General features: G+C 33.4%; 3 protein-coding genes across 3 annotated transcripts; 2 read left to right on the top strand and 1 right to left on the bottom strand.

Moving 5' to 3' along the window:
• Positions 1 to 2102: 2102 nt before the first annotated feature.
• On the top strand, positions 2103 to 4892 carry LOC114162880. The gene is made up of 2 exons (XM_028046870.1): positions 2103 to 2341; positions 2905 to 4892. Exon 2 carries the CDS (start codon positions 2976 to 2978, stop codon positions 3417 to 3419), a length of 444 nt encoding a protein of 147 aa, XP_027902671.1. The 5' UTR covers positions 2103 to 2341; positions 2905 to 2975; the 3' UTR covers positions 3420 to 4892.
• Positions 4893 to 5978: 1086 nt separating this feature from the next.
• On the top strand, positions 5979 to 7590 carry LOC114164632 (pathogenesis-related protein 5-like). The gene is made up of 2 exons (XM_028049368.1): positions 5979 to 6913; positions 7014 to 7590. Exons 1-2 carry the CDS (start codon positions 6427 to 6429, stop codon positions 7439 to 7441), a joined length of 915 nt encoding a protein of 304 aa, XP_027905169.1. The 5' UTR covers positions 5979 to 6426; the 3' UTR covers positions 7442 to 7590.
• Positions 7591 to 7723: 133 nt separating this feature from the next.
• LOC114164631 (DNA-binding protein BIN4) lies at positions 7724 to 12364 on the bottom strand. The gene is made up of 12 exons (XM_028049367.1): positions 12138 to 12364; positions 11900 to 11984; positions 11486 to 11705; positions 11182 to 11243; positions 10644 to 10967; positions 10447 to 10500; positions 10039 to 10156; positions 9010 to 9056; positions 8824 to 8850; positions 8564 to 8639; positions 8320 to 8456; positions 7724 to 8220 (listed from the first exon to the last, which is right to left on the bottom strand). Exons 2-12 carry the CDS (start codon positions 11945 to 11947, stop codon positions 8119 to 8121), a joined length of 1215 nt encoding a protein of 404 aa, XP_027905168.1. The 5' UTR covers positions 11948 to 11984; positions 12138 to 12364; the 3' UTR covers positions 7724 to 8118.
• Between the last annotated feature and the right edge of the window lie 4658 nt (positions 12365 to 17022).

The raw sequence follows: 17022 nt of genomic DNA, 5'->3' as shown, positions 1-17022 counted from the left end.
TACACACTTACACGGACCAATCATTCTTAATCAATCAAACTAATTTAGCATGCATACACACATATATACATATACATCACATACAAGTTTCTCATAATTCACCTCTTTCGTATTCCCAACTAAACCATACCAACTCATTATTCTCGAACCATGAATATGAAACTCCATCTTATATCATTACCATGCCACGTTGATACCAACCCTTTCATGTCTCATGTCGAACTCATACCAAACTCATCATTTCAATTCCATGAATCATCTCATACAAATATCATACTCACACCATGTTAAAACTCATGAATCACCATTCATGCACCATTACATTCACAAAGGCCATTCAATTCATATTCTCAAAGATAATACCCATACAAGCATATTGTCAACATTTGAGATCAAAGAAAACACCAGGGCCAGCCACATTCTCGCCCAGCTTCTCGCTCAGGCAAAAACATCTCGCCCAGGCGAGGAGGACCCTCACTCAGGCGAGCTCCCTTCGCCTAGTCGAGAGCTTGACTTCCAGTACAGTGGCCTTGCACGCGTTCTCACTTAGGCGAGACTCTCCTCGCCTAAGCGAGACGTTCGCTCGCTCAAAAACGTAGTGGGTTGCTTGGGCGACCATTCGTGGAAAATAACTTAGGCGAGCCTCTGTTAATCTCGCCTAGGCGAGACCAGCTCGCTTGGGCGAGTTTATCAGTGTTCGCCACTATTTTCACCTGCAGCAGACACATTAGCATACCCAAACAATGATCCAACCATATCATACATCCATAACAGCAGGCAAAACTCAATCAATCACGAAACCAACACCAAACAACACAATTACCCCAAACAATTAGGAGGGTTCTAGCTTCCCTTACCTGGAAGGGTTTAGCAGAAGACTCCTAGACCAAACTGATTTAGCACAGCAGCTCCGATGCTAGCTCGGGGACGACTTAAGGAGCTGGAAAAGGAAAGGGCAGCAGAGACATGAGCTACCCAGAGTAACAATAGTAGAAAATAACAAGCACTGTGGGGAAAGATACTTACGTGAAGAAGAAACACTGGTTCGACTCGCTTGACCAAGGTGACACCAAACCCTAACTGAGTGGGAGACGGCTGCGGCTCAAGGATCTCTGAAGTGAGAGAAAAATGAGAGTTAGGACAGACTTAGGTTGGTTTTATCTGTTGGGCCAGCCATTAGGCCCACTCACAAGGGGCGGCCTTTTAATTTAGGACAGGAAGGAATGAAATAATTTTAATAGGCCTTACAATTCTTGAGCAATAATATATAATAATACACTTTTTTTTTAGCATTGAAAAATTCAAAATTTCAATTAAACTGAAAAACTACTTAATAAATTGATTGAATTAAATTTAAAATACTATCATTCGAATGTAAATTTAAGCTAATTTTATAGCACATCATTAATTTTAAAACGTGTTATTTTTTCTTAAAATATAATTTAGTTTCACAAAATGTTAATTTTATTATTTTAAATATAATGATAAAAGGTTAAAAAAGATATATTTTGAATCTCTAAAACTGGCAAAATTCGGTATTAATTTTATTAAACAAAAATGGTTTGTTTTAGTTTTTCTAAGCGTTGTCTAAATAATTTGAACTTGAAGAAGTAAAAGAAGAAGATAATAGTGAATTATATATATATAAAACATATTTTATCCTCTATATAGTTTCCCGAATTATAGTTAGGGTAGACTCGGGTAATGGACGTGGGCCATCAAAAAGCCCATAAAAGCCCTATACATGAGCCGGGGAAGACGGTGATGCTTACACGTGTGAAGTGTGTATTCACGAGGATAAGGTCAGTGACAATGAATTCTCTCTCCTCTTAATCCGTTTGGTTAAGTAAATTAAGACGCTAAGCCAATGATGAGAGAGAGAGAGGGGTAGGCATTGATCACGTGGAGTTATTAATCATTATTATTAATTAAATTAAAATTAAAACTTATTTTGAGAGAAAGAAAGAGCGTTGAATGGATCGGGTAGGTTTATCCAAAATTGTAGGTAAAGTGGGGGTGAAATTACATTTGAGAAAAATTTGGATTTCATTTGGTTTGCATTTTGATTTGCGTGTGTTTTGTCCTATGTGGGGCGTCAACCCCACAAGTGTAAAGTCACCACCATCAGCATTCAGCGTCAAGTTTCTATAAATACGCCACTCCTTCCGCTCATCTCATTGTTTAATTTCACGTTCTTAGCATAGCTTCTGCGGTGAGAGTTAGAGAGAGAGAGAGAGAGAATACTCATTTTTCTTTATTGTTGTTTTCTCTTTTTCTTTTTGAAGGTACTCAGAAGGACGACGAAGACTTTATCCCTGTGTTTCACTTAGCTCAACAACGCGTGAGTTATTTTCCCTTCCCTATATCTTTTTCAGCCTGTTATGATTCTAAGTTAAATTCTCATTTTTTTTATTATTACTGTTGTTGTTCAAGTGCGTAGCATGTATTTGTAAAACAATTTTGATTTTGATGTGTGGGAGGGAAAATATGACGCAGAAGTTTGGATTTTTGATTTTTGACAGAGCGCGTGTGTTGGTTGTCGCGTTGTCTGTTGTTTTGAAAATCCCACTTGGGTATGGTTTAGATCTGTTGTCACATGGGAGTGTTTGTCAAAGGTAGATGGAGCAGTTGAGTATATGATTCTGTTCACCAATTAGATTCCAGATTTGTGTTTTTGTGATGTTTAATTTGATGATTTCTGAATATGGTTGGTCAACGGCTGTTCAACGAATATCCGTGGCGTTTTGTGAAGGGGAATGAGATATTATTGTTGAGTGAGGCTTTGTAGAAGGGAAAAGGGAGGTTTTGGTTGTAGAGTGTGTGAGTTGTTATGTATGTTTGTAGGTAGAGGATGAATATTGTTGAGTTTGACTGAAATGTGTGTTGTTGTGGTGGGCCATGCAGAGAATTCAGGCAAAGGCCTTGAAGTTGGAGTGTGTTAAGATTACTTAGGAGTTGCTGTCTTGACTGAAGGAATGGAGGTATATGGCAAATCTATGGTTGCAGGTCCTGCAAATGTTATTTTTCTGTCGGGTATAATGGGCCGAGATGGTCAAATTCCTGGTCACAAATGCGACTGGAAATGTCAAAATGAACATGTTTGTGGAAACATGTATCTCTGCAAGCTAACTGGGCTCACTCACATCTGTGATAAAAACTGTAACCAGAGAATTCTGTATGACAACCATAGCTCCCTTTGTCGAGCTAGTGGTCAAATTTTCCCCCTTACACCGGCGGAGGAACAGGCCGTGAGAGGTGTTCGAAGGAAGCATGATGCGGCGGAGAATTCTCCTACCGAGAGCTGTGGTTTTAAACGTAGGCGGGGCGATGCCCAATTCCACCCTTCTCCTTTTGAGAGATCTTTCTCTGCTGTCAGTCCTATCTGCAGCCAAGTTGGAGATGGCATGGATTTGAGCTAGATATATACTATATAACTGGAAAAAACTCTTTTATCATTGCACTTCACTTGTCCCTTTTTCCCCTTTTTCTATTAGATGAGTATGAATAACGGAACTTGAACAATTATTTGGACTGCTTATTGGTGGACATGAATGTTCATCTATTGTAGGAACTCCTTATATTTCTAGTATCAATGTAATGTAGTGCTTAATGTAGCTTGACTGTTGAATGGGGATTTGAGCTGGCTCTATTTAGTATTCAGATGGTTATGAAATCTGAATTCATTTCAGTTTCTGTTGCTAACCTTGTTGAGAAGCAGACTGTTGGATCTGAATGGTGTGCTTTGTATCAACGATGTACTAAACTCTTAACGTTTTCTAGCTGCTGTCAAGTTTCTAGTGTTTCTGTAATCGCAGGGCAGAGCTATTCCAGTATTAGTGTACTCATTACTAAGACTACACTACTGCTTCTGATCTGAGTTGTATTATTCTACTCCTTTTATTTCCCTCAGATCCATTAGAACAGCAGATGATTATCAATCATATCTCTTAGGATGATAACCTAATTCATAGTTGTGTTGAATTTCTTTGACTTCTGTAAGCTCAGGTCTCTCCAGTTCCTCACATGGACAAAGTTGCTGTGCATGTGAATGCTATTTATTTTTATTTTGCTGCCTAATTTCTTGTTCTTTTGCAGACACAACGGAGATAATAGTCCATATTTTCATTAATTCATTTTTTGGTTATATCTAATTCGTTCCATGAGTTAACTGATGTCTGGATGTCTTCAGTTTAATGTGACTTGTGCAGGTTTTGAAGCTTGTGCTACCAAGGAGCATTCAAAACATTTGTGTTGCAAATACTTAATGACATATTTTAATATGGAATTGCTCTATACTAGAAGTTGAAATATTGATATTTGTCTTCTTGTTTTCTTGTAGGTACATGCTTAGGTACTACTAATGCTCAAATTATCCTCTACTGAGGTTTATGATGAGATAAAGCAGCTTCTACGGAGGGGAAATAACAGTTGATCATAGGAGAGGTATGATGCCTCAACAAGTTTTGGTGGATGATGAAGACATAAAGCGGAAAGTTGAAAAAACTGGCACGCTCAATTTCAGTTTAGTTTGAACCTTTTGGTGTATGACCAGATGAATTTGTCTTCCACCGTGTCATGTCTTACCTGTGGACAGTGACATTGATTGAACATATTAAAGTGACTTGTTCGGGATACTCCAATTATCAGCAGTCTGTCTATCAGTCAACCCTACCCTCTATATTGGAGGTTTAAGTGATTTTTCCTTTGTTTGAAATATGAAATTAAGCTCTTCACCTCAGAGTTGATATTTTCTTTGAAGTTTTTTGCTTTTAGTCTAGGCAGATTTTAAGTTTGTATCATGATATTTGAGTGCCACAGGCATATCTAATCTCTCTGTCACACTGAATGACCTTTTACAGTTTATTGATGAAATTTGGAATTGTCAAAGCTTAGATTGTTTGGTGGGAAAGAGAACGAAAAAATAATTTAAAAGAAAAATGAAATTTGCAGTACCACTTCTCTTTACCTACTTTTATTCTAGTTTTCTCTCTTTTCCATTCAAACATTTTTAACTGTTTTCCCTCATTTATTTAACTTATTTCTTATCTATTTAGCAATTATTGTTTCAAAGCCCTTTCTCACAAACCTAAACCTCAACCGAAAGGAAAACGGAAAATAAAGAAAATTACAAGCTGTAGTATAAAATGTTTACTTCAGAACATCAAAATTTCTGAGGAAAGCTTTCACCCCATACCGATTATTTTTTAGAAAAATTCTTGTTGGAAGCTGATTTACCCTGTGCTGTGGATTTCTTGGTAACTAATTGGCCATCAAAATTCGCATCATTATCCTTCAATTGTATTCGATGTTTCTTGAAGAAACGTTGGCAATGCCTGATGAAGAACTCATATTTATTCTGAAAGCAACAAGGTACCTGATTGGTTGGCAAATAATTTCCATTTCGGCATACCCTTTCTTTGAAGATTTGGCTATTATAAAAAGAAGATTCACTTTAAATGGTAAATTATATTGGGTGATAACTAGCCATTCAACAAAAAGAAAAAAATATTAAAATATATGTACTACATAATTAATTACGAAATTATTAGTTTTCCTATAGAGCCATTACTTTATACTTTATTCTTAGAGCACTCTCCATTTTAAAAGAGTTATATTACTTTAAAAGGTTCTTAACAAGTGACAATAAAGAGAACTCCACTTTCTGTTATAAGAAGTAACGGAAAGAGCATAAGATTATATATATTTAAAAGTGATGAAGTATACGTTTCGTTGACCAGGATTAGAGATATATTTCAGAAGTAACTTCGACAGAGTTGCTTCAATAACTCTATCTTTTGAATTTTATTAATCTAACTATTGAAAGTTCTGATTTCAGTGAAAAGTTGTGATTACTAAATTTTTTATAAACTAGATATTTATATTTGTGTAATCTTATAATCAATATTTATTTATTTCTGTAAAAAGTACATATTTGGCTATGCTTCCTCGAAAGTTGACGTATATGACATGCCAATGATCTGATGCTCCTTGAAAGGCCTAGCAACTTTATTTAGGAGGAATCGTAGCTCCCTTTTTTATGATAATCCCATCCAAGATATTATAGGATAGTCTCAGATTTTCTGAAACGATTCTTTGAAGAAATCAACGATTTATCCAATCGGGCACTTACAATTCCAGATTTGTACAACTTCCCATGCGACAACCAAAGCAAAGAATTGCTTCTAGATGAGAGCATCCACAACATAAGAAATACTAAACCCATAAAGCTGGTCTTGTGGCCGAGGATTTCATGAAAGCAACGTAAGTGTCTGTCTGTTGTAATGATAACTGATTTAGCACACAAGTCCCTCTCTCAGAATAGTATAAATTACAAATCTTAGGCGCATTGTCCATTCCCTTGGCCATAAAAAAACAATCCCTCTAGTTTCTTAGGCTCAATATTACCAGCTATAATAATCCTTGAATATGACAGCAAAGACATCCTGGAACCTAACCAGTTTGGTCATTCTCTTTACATTCTTGACTTGCTCTTTCTCAAACACATTCACCATCATCAACAACTGTCCACAAACTATATGGCCTGGTACCCTTGCAGGTTCAGGGAGTCCTCCACTTGCACCAACCGGATTCCGGTTGGACACGGGTCAAAGCATCAAACTTACGACTGTCCCAGGTTGGTCAGGACGGATATGGGCAAGGACTGGTTGTAAATTTGATGCAACAGGTGTTGGAAGATGCCAAACAGGTGACTGTGGAGGAAGGCTGGAATGTGAGGGAAATGGTGCTGCTCCTCCTACCTCACTGTTTGAGATAACATTTGGTGCAGGCAATGGACAAGACTACTATGATGTTAGCATGGTAGATGGTTACAATTTGCCATTACCCGCTCTGCCACGAGGTGCACATGGTGGTGCCTGCAATGCCACAGGTTGTATTACTGATATCAACAGAGGTAAGAGTTTATTTAAAGCACAAATATGTAATTAGGTACTTAAATAACAAAAGAAATCACAAGGGTACCACATACAATTGAAGCAAATGAAATGGTACAGGTTGCCCGGCAGAACTTCAAGTATTAGGAGGTGTCCCAAATCAAGGGGTAGTGGGGTGTAGGAGTGCTTGTGAGGCATTCAAGTTGGATAAGTATTGCTGCAGTGGAGAATTTGCAAATCCAAATACATGCCAGCCTTCATATTATTCAACCTTATTCAAGAAAGCTTGTCCAAGAGCTTATAGCTATGCGTTTGACGATGGCACCAGCACTTTCACTTGCAAAGCATATGAATACGATATTGTTTTCTGTCCCAACAGCAACGGGTACACACCAAATCCTGCATCTCCTCCTCCACCAATTAGACAGCCCTATTGGAAGCATCACCAGGTCACTTCCTCGTCAAATATTTTATTACCCTTTCCAGCGCCAATCTTTCTCTTGGTTCTCACTCTTACTTTCTTGGCATTTGTAAGACACGGCCAATGATATAAAACATCTACAAGATATCCTCAAGGGATTTCCAGAAGGGAAAATATGGCCAAATCAATGAGACGGAAATGATGAACCACGGAAATATTAGAGTTGAAGAACCCTCTGTGAACAAATGATTCAGAAAGTACAGTTCTAAAGCTCCAGTAGTAAGCTAGGGGCTTATTAAGAACTAATGGATATCATATAAACAGCATCCGGTCATAATTCCAGTCTATTGATTATTCTCTCGAGATAGCTAGGAAATCTTGCAAAATAAATTTTAAGAAGGAAACAATGTAACCCAGGAACCTCAAATTCATTCTCTCATATTCTATAGTACATGTTCTGCAGAAATTTAGCGAAAAAAGTGTACCTTCTAGATGATAATAGCCGGCTAATGGAGATAAATTAAAAGAAACGATAAATGATGTTTACTGGAAAGAAATTACAATCAGTAATACTGAAACTGGACCCCAAATAATAAACATTATAAGGAATTTCTGAGAACTCATTCTACCGATTATAAGCTTTCAATTCTACTGTGCGGGGTTTGAAAAAAACTCTAACAGCAGCTATTCTACTGTCGCCATCGCGAACATGGGAAAAGTGATTCAGGATTTCTACTTTTAATCCAAGGGTTGAGTTATATTGGTGCATGACATATACAAGATATTACAGAGAGCTTCTTTGACTCATTTCTTGGTCTTTGACCTTTTGGAACCTGGAGTTTTTTTCTTTGCTATCTTTGCTTGTGCTTTTCCTCCTGTATTTCTACCTCTTTTCTTTTCAGCACCCTGCATCCAGATATTCAGTAATTAAGTATGCATCACGCACCATCATTTTCATTCACAAAGCAGAAATCTAAAATCAAGAATGACTATTAGGAAACTTACTGATGTTTTGTCAGCCTTCCCTTTTGATTTACCATTAGCTTGTTCCTCACCATTCTCATTTTGATCAGTTTGGTTGGTTGATTTCTGCATCTTGCCAGCCTCCTCATCCGAATCAAAGAAAAAACCATCCAGTGTCCCTTCTCAAAGGAAAGGAATAGATGTGAGGAAAGGAATTTATGCAGGATATATGAAGATAACAAATTATCATACATAAAACACCAATTAGTTGGCAGATGCAAATAACCTTCAACCATAGTTTCAGCTTCGTACACATTAAACTGTGGCTTCAGCTGTATGAAGTCATTCATGATGGCCTCGATCTGAAATAAATAACGAGTTAAATGATAACATATATATTTTCAAAATCCTTGGCAAGGCTGATTAATAAATTACTTCTGAGTAACAACATTAAATATTAAATAAAACATATGCCAAATGCGGACAAGTTTACTAACTTAATAAAACAGTACTAGTAAATAAGTAGATACTAGATAACCAACAGACCTTGGCCTCTGACTGCCCAAAACTAACCTGAAAAACAAAATACAAGCTCGTGTGAAAGCAATATTTGAAGGATATTATATCTTGATAAAGAAAAAGTTATAATATCCTGAAGAAAAAAAAATTTGATAAAATGAGATTGTCCGAATAAAAAACTCAGTGCAGTTAAATACAGATCACTTCACATACAACACAAAACGTCCGGCTAGGAACTATTGATGTTTTGTATATTGTTCCTGAAAAGATGAGGAAAATTCGAACCATCAGATGCCGGTTGTCACTGGTCACAATCAAGTAAAAGTACTGCCTCAACAACGAAGAAAATGGGAATTATGTTTTCAGACAAATTATTAACTTCCTCCTTGAATATTTTGCCCATCATTTTTCTCAACCTCCCTCTTCCTCTCCTGATTCTGTTACCCTTAGGGATATAAATTAGCCGAACAAATCATGAATTGTCTGACCTCCCTTTGTTAATTATTTGCTTATACTCGTTTGCTTAGTTAAATAAGCAGGCCCAAACTTGAGACTATGTTTGATTATTTAAAATGAGCCGAGTTGAAGCTCTAAAATCTCAATATTAAAGGCTTTGGAATAGCTTACGAATATTTTTTATGAAATAATTTAATATATTCTACTAATAATTTTTATAAAAGAATACCTTTTATTTACTTTTCAACATTTTTTTAGTAAAAAATAGAAAAAAAAATATTAAAGTAGAAAACAAATAATTGTTATAAATAAATAAAACAAGTTAAGCTCAAACTTAATCAGGTTTTCAATTAGACTCATCTAAATAAACGATTCAAGTTTAAGCTTTAAGCTTAAGCATTCAATTATTTTCCCAAAACAAGCCCAAGCTTGAAGAACTCCACGAAATAACACCCCGTAGTTTACCTTCCATTCTTCTAGTGTCCTTCCTAGGCCTTCTACAGGTCATTAAATGCCCAAACAACCTAGCAAATATCTATCTATTTATAAAAGGCAAATATGGTTCAGTCTGAGATTTACATATTTGAAAAAATGGAGCAAGGTAAACATTTCATGGAAACCCAACATGTAGCAATCATAATAGCTCTAAAATAGTTTAGCTGTTTATGGTTTTGCATACATGCATGCTACAGTGTTATGTTCAAGATATATGCGCTTGTCTCAATAAATAATAAAGAATAAGAAGCTACAATTTGTGTATTAATCAGAACACTTAAACTAAAATACCTTTCAAGTCTAAATACATTTCCTGATCCCCAGATGGTGAGTCCGAAATTATAATCCGTCCAACAGCACCCATATCACCACTTAGATCTATGGAGTCACCTTGACACTCAATGAGTGCCTGAAAAAACAGAAGGCTCCTTTTATCATGAATAAGAATTAAGAAAAGGGAAATCAGAATCAACACTAGAGGAAACATGTGAGTTTTACAAGTAAAAATCTCCAACCCAAAACATAGCTAGAAGCCAAACTAGCAACTTGGCATCTGACAAAAAAATTATTTATTTTAAAAGAGAAACCTTAGATACTCATTTGGATGTCTCGCAATAACAACACTAAACCATGATCCTTACAATTATAAGACAGAACAAACTGTAAAGGAAAACCCAAAACATAAAGTTGTCAGCAAACCTTTGTACGATGGACTTTCTCAGAAAGCATCAAAGGCAACCTGGTGGAGGAAACCTGCAACTCACATATAACAACCACAAGTCAGGATGCCAGCCTAAACGAAGAAAGTCAGTGTGACCTTCAATAGTTAATACTTATTCAAGTTTTGAAGTCTGAAACATTGTTTAGACAGTTACTATAATCTTAGCCGTTCTTACATCTGATTCGGCAAGCTTTCCAAAAGTTTCTTCCTCTTCAACATTCACATCTCCACCACTACTTTTTCCCTTTTCACTTCCTTTAATTTTGTTCCCTTTAACTGGTGTATGACTGTCGATATCTATTTGTTTTTTTGAAGACTTCTCTTCTGAACCCTTTTTGGATGGATACTTTCCAAAAACAAGTCCATCTGCACTGTCTTCTTCATCTGATAATTGGGGCTGAGAGGTTTCAACCTGATCAATATGATCTTCTCCTTTTGGGCTATGATCATGGAATGACTCAGAATCTGATGACAGTGTCCAAACTGATTGAATAGATACCTATGAAAAAACGTTTGATATTAACAGCAATCACAAATAAGTAGCAGTCCAGCGCTGCTTTCACGACAGAAGACAGTCGGTGCATTCAGAAAACCAATTAAACTAGGTGAGAAATATTGAGGTGCCCGAAGCATCTACGTAATTGTTTCTTTCTTCTTCTAAATCTATAATGAATATGCCCTGACAATTAAAGAGGAGAAGAAAAGGCTCTTACTTTATGCTCTATATTCTTGTCGATGTTTGATTCATTTGCTGTTTTTTCTCCCTCTTTGTTTCCTGGATCACAATAACAAATGTCAAAATGATAATTGATAAAAAGTGAGAAACAACTCTCACATCCCGATACTCCTGTCATTCTTTTTACTAAAACCTAAGTTTTACACTTAAGTTAGTGTTAAGTTCTGGATAAACTCATTTTATTTTCTCTCTTACAAATAGTTATGGAAAAAGTTTATCTAAATAGGTCAACATAGTTATCAGAAGAGAACAACAAAGCGCTAAGCAAATCTCAAATGTACCTTCTTTGGCCTTTTTCTTATCTAATTTCTTTCTTTTGGATGGTGTTTGACTTTCAACTTCTGAACTCACTGGTGTCTTTCTCTTGCTCCCGGCGACCTTCAAAGATTGGGAAGACTTTGGAGAAGACCCTTCCTCGTCAGTTTTATCGTCATTCCGAGATTTACCATCCCGTAAAGACCCAGAATCAGAGGACAGTGTCAAATGCGATGGAGACGGCACCTAGTCAACGATACAAAGTTTTTTGTTACGACAAACAAAGACGTAAGAAGCTAGGAAGAAAGCAAGGTATTGCGATGGCAGAAGCACAAGGGACTGATGTTAAAATTCAACGATGCAATTCAACAATGAACATAATAATGAATACACGGCAAAGGGAAAGTTGATAAGTTAATTGAACGGGCATAAAGTGATACCTTAAAAGAACGCAACCAATCTGGGGAGCTCTCCCTTGAACTGCTCATTTTCAGGGATGAATTTCAAACGAAAACGGATTGGTCCCTGAAAGGAAAACGGTAAGTCAGTGTCCATTTTCATTAGAGCAATTGATCGAACATGTTGTGCGCCGGAACAAAACCAGCCACTGTCGAGAAGAAGATTATATATAGCTGAAGCCAAATTGGAAGAAATGTTGATATGTTGATTGCTACATACCTTCAATGCTGCTGCAGACACTACCAACCAGCGAGAGCGGGAAATTTCATTGGGGCGAAACCCAAGTCTGATTTGTTATGCTTCTCCCAATTCCCAACGACGCGTCGTTTCGTCATCAACGCACTTCCGAAATTAAACTTGTTTGATATTAATATATACAAATTAAGGTGTCTTTGTTAAAATGTGAAATATTAGTAGTGTGCATGTACTAAATCTAATAGTAATTATTCAACTTTTTTGTTGAAGCGTTTTCTGAATAAGTTCTAGAACTGTAGGTAATTTAAAATAGGATTTATATGCGGGAAATAATTAATAAAACTGTAAAATTGTAATGAACTTTAAATAAATAAATATGAATATATAGATATGTATGAGTTCAAAGTATAAAATCATTTCTGTAAAGATTTTTTTTATAAGTACATGTAATTTTATAGATCTAGTGTGATTTTTTTTCGTTTTTTTTTCTTTTCTATTTGTTTTTTTAATAAAATCTTCATTACAACTATGCTTAGCATCACTTATTTGAAATATAGATATGCATAAACCAATCAACTTTTACTGGTTTAGAATTTCTTTTACAAATCCGAAATCACCCCAATTAAGGATGAGTGAGCTCAATTCATATTAGTCGGGTTGATTTTTTTTAAGATATCTAAAATTACATTTCCAAAAAAAAAAAATTGTTTACACACAAAAAGTTACATATTATTATTATGTTGTTAGAAATGTGAACAGTATGTTTTATTATATGTTTTATTGTAATTAGTTTCAAAAAAAAAAACGAATGAGGGAGAGAAGAAATAATTAGGGTTTTGCGTCAGTGTTTGTGCAAGTGAGGGGAGGCGTGAAGCGGCAACAATGAAGACGATTCTCCCTTCCCAACAACAACACGCGACCGCAAAAGAGGTAGAGGAGTGAAGGATGCGGGTGTATACAAACCTGATCTGGATTTATGTCCTGCAAACGATCAGTGTACATGGTCCAACAAAGGACATTACAATTCATGAAAATATCTTTTTGAACGGAAAATTGATGTTATATATACAAACTACGTAAAGAAACTTCATCATGTTAAACGCACTCCAGAAACTAAAAAGGGCAACAAAAGCTATAAAACAATACAATATATAAATGACCTAGAATCAAAAGCATAAAACTAAAGCAATATAAACAGGTTTTATTAATCAATCTCAGACTAATTGGACTCAACCAGAGAAACTTCCAATATGAATACAGCAATTTCTTTTGTTTGTCTATCTAGTAATAATTCCTACTTTCAATTGGTTTTGGTATGTCAAAAGTGTCGCATTATTTAGGAGTCCAGACTATAAATAATTTATAAATAACCTCCTTTCTAATCTCACTGAGATGTCTTTTAAACAAAACTGTAACAATGTTTTTTTACTTTAAACAACATTTTTAAGCTGTTGTTTAAACTCAAAAAAGGTGTAGTTCGTTAAATTAATTTTGTCTATAAGTTGTATGATATTAAGTTTTCCTTCATTTATTTTAATGTAATAAGTTGAGTAGTTTCTTTGAATGTGAGTACTACATCATACATTGGATTAAAACTATCATTAGAGAAATGATCAAAATAAGACAAAAATGAATAAGCTATCTCTTTAAGAATGTAGAAAATTAGATTTTGATTAAATGGACTCTAAGTCTATTGTATTTCTTGTCCCAATCAAAGGCACTGTAAGCTTCTGTATGACTTTTTTAATACTCTTTTAGTAGACTGTTAAGAGATTTTGGTTAAATTATTGTTTTGGAAAGTGTAGATGTACTTGGGATCAAAGAGTTTGAGAGAGTGATTTATGTGTTACAAATTTTCACATAGTGTTAGTATCTTATTATCTTTAGACAACGGTCATGATTTTTATTCTGATTTTAGGTTTCCAAATTATATCTTTATGTATCATTGTTTTATGTTATTTATTTGTTAATAAAGTAATTTTTGGAATAAAAACGATCATGTTTTTAATTGATGATGTGATTTTTTCGATATATATATATATATATATATATATATATATATATATATATATATGTCATTCTCGACAATTTTTGTTATTCAGGTTTCAGTTTCATGGCAAAACAAATTCAATTTAAAAAAAAAACTCAAAATTTTACATCTTTTATTCCTATAGACATGAATTTACATCAATTAGAACATTACAGATGTAAATTTAGACGTAAATCTGATTTAGAATAAAGAAAAAAAAAAACATCAAAATTTATATCATTTGTTTTCACAACGTATATTAATAGATTTGCCTTTTCTGTTTTAGTGACAGAGGATTCGGTCCAACAAAATATAATTTTAAGACTATTGGTGGACAAATATTATTCTATACATGTCCCATCTTTTAATACAAATGTAGAAGCTTTTAGATATTAAGAAACATAATTTGTTTTTAATTAGTGTTATTAATTTTTTTCTGTAAGGAAAAAACGTATGTTCAAAATAACAGCATTTAACAAGTATTGAAAAGTTAAATTATTTTTCTCATTTAATGAGACGTTGAAAGTTCATTTGATAGAAGATCTCTAGTGTTAGTTATTGTTGTTAGAATGATTAACCTATACGAATGTCATAGTTAAAAATAAACATTTTCTCTCTTTATTTACATGTAGTTATGTTTGTGAAAGTGCAAACATTATTAGTCTCGAGTATAATTACTAATAATATATTTCAAACCCTAAATCAAAATCTATATATTGAAAGCGTCATGAATAAAGGAGGAAAAGTATAATTATTATTAATATATTTTATTAGAGATATGATATATGGGATTTTTAAAACTGAAGAGGAAATCATTAAATCTCAAAATGTTTTGAAATAGAAGTCATATTTTGAAATGATTATTTCTAATACAGAATGATATTGTGAATGAAATATAAGGTTCAGAATAATATATTTAAATATTGTTATAATAACTCACGAAGAAAAACAACATAAATTGTTGGCATTATAACAACGTTAAATATTCAACACTAGCAATCTAGATTCTAGATTGAAGTATTCAAATTCCTATGTATGGTTTCGCATTATTAACATTCTTCTAAGTCTGACATAACATCAACATTTTTTTCAAAGAACGAGGTCAATTCAATTTAAGCCTATGAATTTCATTAGTCTATATTTTCACTTAAATAATCAATAAGCTGAAACAGAGGTTCAAAAACGCCACCATTATTACTTCCTTAATATTTATGTCGTATCATATGAAATATAAATTAAATATAATTATTTTGGCGGAAAATACGCGTACAAACAAAAAAGTCAGCTATTGACATTATAGTAATTTGTATTATTAATTTAATAAAATCTTTCATAATCTTTTAGAAATGTCTTTTCAATCTCTTAGTAAAATATCTAAAAGAAGCCTTCTATTTCACAATGCTTATGGCTAAAAAAGTTCAACCTTTGATTCTTTTCGGGTATATAAACATAACAAACAATATTAACATAAGAATCTAGTAAGTCAAGATAAAACAAAGTTGAAATTTTCAGTCTAAGACACACAAATTGATAATAAAATAATAGTGTAATGAAGAATAATAAGGATTGAAGGTGTACGATTGAGAATAAGTATAAAAACTAAAATGAATGATATTTTCTTTTGATTTTTTTGTGTTTAATTTTTTGAATATTCGAGTAGAAAAGATGAGATGATTTTATTTATGGACGTAATATTGCAATTCTATATGTCAATTAACTTAAAGTGAATATTAATGGTGTAATTAGAAATTGTTTTTATTTGACTTAATGTGTTACTTTTAATGGAAATTCAAATAAATATATGAATAATTTTCTTTAGCTTATAAATCTTTCTTTAAGTTATATATATATGGGACTTATTTTAAAATGCTACTTTTAATTATAAACAATTTTTTAAAGTAATTTCTATTGAGAAAATGCTCTTAGTATTAGGACGGCACCCTATAACCATACGCATAGTTAAAATTCACATGGAATTGTCAAAGTTTGAATTGGTCAAAGTCAAAAAATCGACACCTATGTTATTAGGATTAAAGTTTCAAATGTATCACCCAATAAAAGCTACAGATACGTTGACAAACTTAAGATAATATGAACAACTAAACCATTTTTTCCCCTAAATTATTATATGTTCTCTTATCACGTTAACGTTGGTTCCAATCAATAGTTTTTTAATATATGTACGAATAATAACACTAGTTTTATTATTTTAAACTTTCATATTAAAGTTTTAACATTAATTTTTTTAAATAGTAATCAAATAATAAGCTATTCACATGTCAAGAAAATATTAATTAGGATCTCGTCGATTGTAGAAGACCGTATAACGATATCTTCAAATAGAACGTTTCTGCTTGGCAAAAAATAAATTGTTCTCAATTTTGAAATGGTTTAATAAAAGAAATTATTGATTTGGATTTTATGAAAACTATTATGATTTTTAGTCATTCTAATCTCCGGACACTTCTTGAGTGACGAAAATTTTTCATTAAATATACTTTGATAATTAAATAAAATTCATATATATATATATATATATATATATATATATAAAACTTAAATAACCTTTTGACCTTCAATAAAATTGTATTTTTTTACAATACCATTTTTATATTTTGATCCATTGTATTTTTTATTTTAATTTTTGTAGTTATGAGTGATCAAGTGGGCATTTAAGGACTGGGTAAGATTGGCATATATATTATTTGAATTTATTTAAAAGAAAAATTAATAAATGTGATCAAAATGTTGCTGTTTTCATGTTTTGTATACTATAATTTTTCATGTCCTTTTTAATTGGCAGCAAAACAAAAAAGAAGACGAAAGAAAAAAGCTAAACTTATCCATCGTTAGATTTCATTGTTGAATATAGAAGGTTTA

The sequence above is a fragment of the Vigna unguiculata genome, chromosome 9, assembly GCF_004118075.2.
Source record: "Vigna unguiculata cultivar IT97K-499-35 chromosome 9, ASM411807v1, whole genome shotgun sequence".
NCBI classification, from domain to species: domain Eukaryota; kingdom Viridiplantae; phylum Streptophyta; class Magnoliopsida; order Fabales; family Fabaceae; genus Vigna; species Vigna unguiculata.
Note: the sequence above shows the minus strand (reverse complement) of the source record. Positions and strands in the feature narration are given on the sequence as shown.

Excerpts from the sequence above, each read along its gene's own strand:
- LOC114164632 (XM_028049368.1), top strand. The coding sequence starts at position 6,427 with ATGACAGCAAAGACATCCTGGAACCTAACCAGTTTGGTCATTCTCTTT. Across the intron at positions 6,914-7,013 it reads TATTACTGATATCAACAGAG|GTTGCCCGGCAGAACTTCAA; the intron begins GTAAGAGTTTAT and ends GAAATGGTACAG.
- LOC114162880 (XM_028046870.1), top strand. The coding sequence starts at position 2,976 with ATGGAGGTATATGGCAAATCTATGGTTGCAGGTCCTGCAAATGTTATT.
- LOC114164631 (XM_028049367.1), bottom strand. The coding sequence starts at position 11,947 with ATGAGCAGTTCAAGGGAGAGCTCCCCAGATTGGTTGCGTTCTTTTAAG. Across the intron at positions 8,457-8,563 it reads AGCTGAAACTATGGTTGAAG|GGACACTGGATGGTTTTTTC; the intron begins GTTATTTGCATC and ends TCCTTTGAGAAG. Across the intron at positions 8,221-8,319 it reads GGAAGGCTGACAAAACATCA|GGTGCTGAAAAGAAAAGAGG; the intron begins GTAAGTTTCCTA and ends ATCTGGATGCAG.